This window comes from Morone saxatilis, unplaced genomic scaffold (assembly GCF_004916995.1).
Source record: "Morone saxatilis isolate NCDOM2014 unplaced genomic scaffold, NCSU_SB_2.0 Contig18, whole genome shotgun sequence".
In the NCBI taxonomy this organism is placed as follows: Eukaryota; Metazoa; Chordata; class Actinopteri; family Moronidae; genus Morone; species Morone saxatilis.
In genome coordinates, this window is record NW_023339740.1 from 10,742,626 (window position 1) to 10,746,891 (window position 4,266).

Sequence of the window (4,266 nt, forward strand, 5' to 3'; positions counted from 1 at the left end):
TCTCTCTCTCTCTTTCTCTTTCCCACTCCCACCCTTCTCCTTCTCTCTGCTATAGTTTATTTTTTCTCTATGCCTCTTTCTATTTCACCTTCCCTCCTTTGTTTCTCTCTCTGGTGTCTCTGGTTCGTTATCCCTTCTCTCATTTTCAGCATCCATCTCGTCCTTCTACCCCTGAGCGCCTCTGCCTCAGCAGCCTCTCTTTCCGTTCTCTCTTTGATCTGCATCTCCCTCGTCATCACCCCCCTCCCCCCTTTTCTTCCACTGCAAAAAGTCATTCATCTCCACTCTTCATTTTAATGTTGAATTTACCCTCAAAATCATTTCTAAGAGCTAGTGAGATGTGTGAAAGATTGGATTAATTGTGTGATGTAAGCAAACGTTTTTGCTCTTTTCCTTGCAATTTTCAAAAACTTTCAGGTTTTGAACAAACTATAACCAACAACCGACCCTTAAAGTCAATGGGGGCTTTTTCGGTGAATCGTCTATAAAATGAGTGAAAGTTTCCCAAAGCCCAAGGCAATAACATTGAATTGCTTGTTTTCAGAGCACCCTGGTGGCTCACTTGATAGAGTGTGTGTCCCGTGTACAAACGTCGAGTCCTTACCGCAGCGTCCTGCGTTCAATTCCAACCTGCGGTCCTTTTACTGCATGTGATCACCCCTCTTTCTCCCCACTTTCCTGTCACTCTTTGGCTGCTACTAATAATAAAGTCAAAGCCCAAAAAATAGCTTGTTTTGTCTGACCTACACTTGAAAACCACAAAATACTAAATTTTAAAGTGAAATAAGAAAAAGAAAAGCAGCAAATGCTCACATTTAGGAAGCCTAAACCAGAGAATATTTTTAATTTTTACTTCATCATTTACAAACTTATAATCGCATGTGAAAATATTTGCATATTAATTTTCTGTTGCATGACAGATTCATTAATTGATCATTTCAGCTCTGAACTCCACAAATAAATAGATAAAATAACAATAATTATAATAGTATTTAATGTGTACAAAAGAGATATAAATTAGTCAATGTATTAAAAACAAAAGAACACTATGACCCACGCTAGCATCTCTGTTAGGCTGTATTAAAGTGGTGCTTTGAGCTGTGCTAATGGGAATACTAACAATGCTAACACGCTAATATTTATGTTCACCATCCTAGTTTAGTGTATTAGCATGTCATCAGTTTTGTACATATTTGATCATAAACCAAAGTGCTACACAAATTAAAATCTTGAATAGTTGACATAATGATTGATTAATTTATGAAAGGATAAACTGTAGACCAACTTGATTTGCGAAGGATCAAGCATCTCTATTTTAAAAAGTTCTCACTTAATGCAAGAATAAATCAGCTGTCAAGATTTTAATTAGTGAGTCTCTCAGCACACTCCTCCATTTCCCCGCTCTGCTTCTATCTCACTTTCTGTCAGATCATCTTTAAGCAGTGACAGAAGCACGAGACTGTAGAGAATCCGAGCACCGTGCACACTCCCACTCTCTCCCTCAAAGGATCTGGTCATTGACATGCTCTGCTCTCTCACGTGGCATAGTGCTTCAGAAAGTTTGTATAAGTCAGCCAATAAATGATTCTGATCATAAACCCATTGTACTTAATGTGTACACTGCATCCCAGCTGCTTCACCCTGCTGTTCAGGAAGGTCGCTCTCGTGTCAGGTTGCAAATATCACAATGAGCTGGCAAAAGTTGATTTAGGAAGTGTGTTAACCTCAGCTGATTGATCACTGATCTCTTGTTAAACAAAAATGTCTCTTGTTTCTGTCTGTCATCAGTGAGCTGGATGTGGGATCCATGCGCAAGGCAGCGGCCCTGCTGGTGGGGAATCACGACTTCAGCAGCTTCAGGGCGGTCAGCACCGAGATGACTTTTAAAAACCCTGTGAAGACGCTGGATGTGGCCAGCATACAGCCAGGATGCTCCTTCGTACAGTCACACTTCCACAGGTACACTCATCACACTGGCTACCAGCAGTTTGCACAAGTTAAAAACATATATCGGCGTAAGGTGTCACGTTGAAGCTGCATTTTTTTTTTTTCGCCCCTTGGGGACAATGCAGAAAGGTGTAAACATTAACATATTGTTGCATTATAAAGCTGTTATTGGGAACGTGAAAGCAAACAGACAGACAGAGTAACATTACATTATCAGGCTCAGAGAGGTCTTAAATATCTGGCTGCTCCACTGTGTTCACCAGCTAGTCGCTAACTTTGTCTGCAGTTTGGTGCTAAGCAGGTACAGGGACAACAGGGACAGGGTGAAATCTAGGAGTATATGATGAACCTCTGAGCCCATTGTTCCCCCCTCAGTAAAGCTTATTGCAGGCAAGTGAAAAGAAGTGGCGGGCTGCCTGTCACAGAAATAGCACATGGCTTTCTGCAGCCTCCCCAAGGCCAACAGCGGCGTTAGCACGGTGACTGGACTGATTATTCCAAATTAGAGAAAAAAAGCCAAGAAAATAAAGAAATTATGCATGTGCTTTTCCCACTCCCAAAAAATTGCTTCTCAATCTTGCATCAACTGATGCTTAAGAAGGTGGCCAAAGTTTTGAATCATTTACAGTCACTCTACTCAGCCAAATTTCCCTTTCAAGCTTCAGTCAGAGTCAGTGGTGTGTTCTTTTCCAAATGAAATGACATTTTTTTTTTAAAGTTCATATCGAGTTCAGAACAGCCTGTCCTTCATTCACTAAAATGATAAATATCACTGCAAAATGTGTGTCTTATTATCAAAGCATCACAGCTTACTGTTACTGCAGCTGTGACACATCACACACATTAGATCATACAGGTAAAAGTGATTTTGTTTGTGTTAATTAACGTGCATGTGTGTGATTGCATGTCATGCAGGTATACTTTAGACAATGAGGATCCAACGTAATCCATAGCAGAGATGGAGGTGGGGGAGCTGGGAGGGAGAGAGAGGGGGAGAGGGCCATGTGGGCTTTGGGAGATTATACATCCATGGGGGTCACTCTGCGTGCCAAATACCACTTTCATTGGCATTAATTATTTGCCCTGAAAATATGGTGCACAATATGGACATGAGCAGACTGTTGGCAGTTCTCAGAGTAAATGTCACATAGTCCCTTGACACCAACACACATGCTGGTGCAGTAACAAACTGTGAGCATCAGGATTACACATCTTTAACATTTTCACTCAAGTGTTCAGGGTTGCATTTTCACCACACTGGTCCTTCCCTGACTTCCTTCCTCACTATTCTAAGCAACAAGAAATTGAGCAGTGAATTATTGAAGAGCAAAAGGTTGAACTGAATAATTTTTGATCGTAAAACGGGAAGCCGTGGTATGTGAGGATGAGTTCTCTGATGCCTGCTCTAACATGGAAAGCATGGTGTATATTTCCCCCCAGAAACGGCTGTTGTCACTGTTATACACGAGTGAGCAGTGCTCCATTCAGAGCTTTGTGTTGGCCATGCTCTTAGCTTGCCTTTATCATTATCTTTGTTGTTACCACGTCAAGTAATTAGTCAGAGGAGATACACACACTTGTGACTGTGCAACATGACAGGAAACCTTCATCAGTCCATGTGAAGATGCTGCCCCTCACCAGAGTCCATGAGCCCTGCTGTATAAATCTGTCTCTGCACTCCTTACATGTCAAATGTAATCAGACGGCAAGCGCTGAGTCAAATTTGCATTTGACCCAATTCTTCCCATGTGCCTCTTTAGTTCACTCTTTTCTCCCCAAAATATAAACTCTGTCAGTTTTGGGGGGAAAGCTGCTGTGACTTAAAAGTTGAAAATTCTGTAAAAAGAAAAATTGAATGTCAAATTGTAAAAGAAACAGATTTATATTTTTATGGCATTACACGTAATCCTGTTGGGCCTAAGCTGCAGTGGCGTATTCAGCATGTGACATTTAAACAAATCTGTGCACAAGAAGAGTCCCCAGATCTATCTGATGTCTGGCATAAGCATGAATGTCACATCAGCCTCCAACTCTGTCCACACGGGAGGGGGGGCATTGAAATACAACAAAAGAGAGATAAAGCAGAGACGTTTCTTAACATACAATAGACATGAGAGACAGGAGCCTTTTTCCATTTGAATGAATAATTCACTTTCAAGTCTGGTGAAATGGTGTCATTTTGATCCATACTCCTATATAGTGGTACAGCCATAACATTATGAGCACTGACTGGTGAAGTGAATAACACTGATTATCTGGTTATCATTGTACCTGTCAGTGGTTTGGGATATTTTAGGTAGCAAGTGAACATTTTGTCCT

At 41.1% G+C, this 4,266-nt stretch overlaps 1 protein-coding gene across 1 annotated transcript in view; it reads left to right on the top strand.

Moving 5' to 3' along the window:
- Positions 1–4,266, top strand: part of pusl1 (pseudouridine synthase like 1) — an 11,784-nt gene that overhangs the window by 5,851 nt on the left and 1,667 nt on the right. Inside the window, exon 5 of the mRNA XM_035661564.1 lies at positions 1,789–1,959. Within this exon, the coding sequence (XP_035517457.1) occupies positions 1,789–1,959 (171 nt within the window). The remainder of the gene's footprint in view (positions 1–1,788; positions 1,960–4,266) is intronic.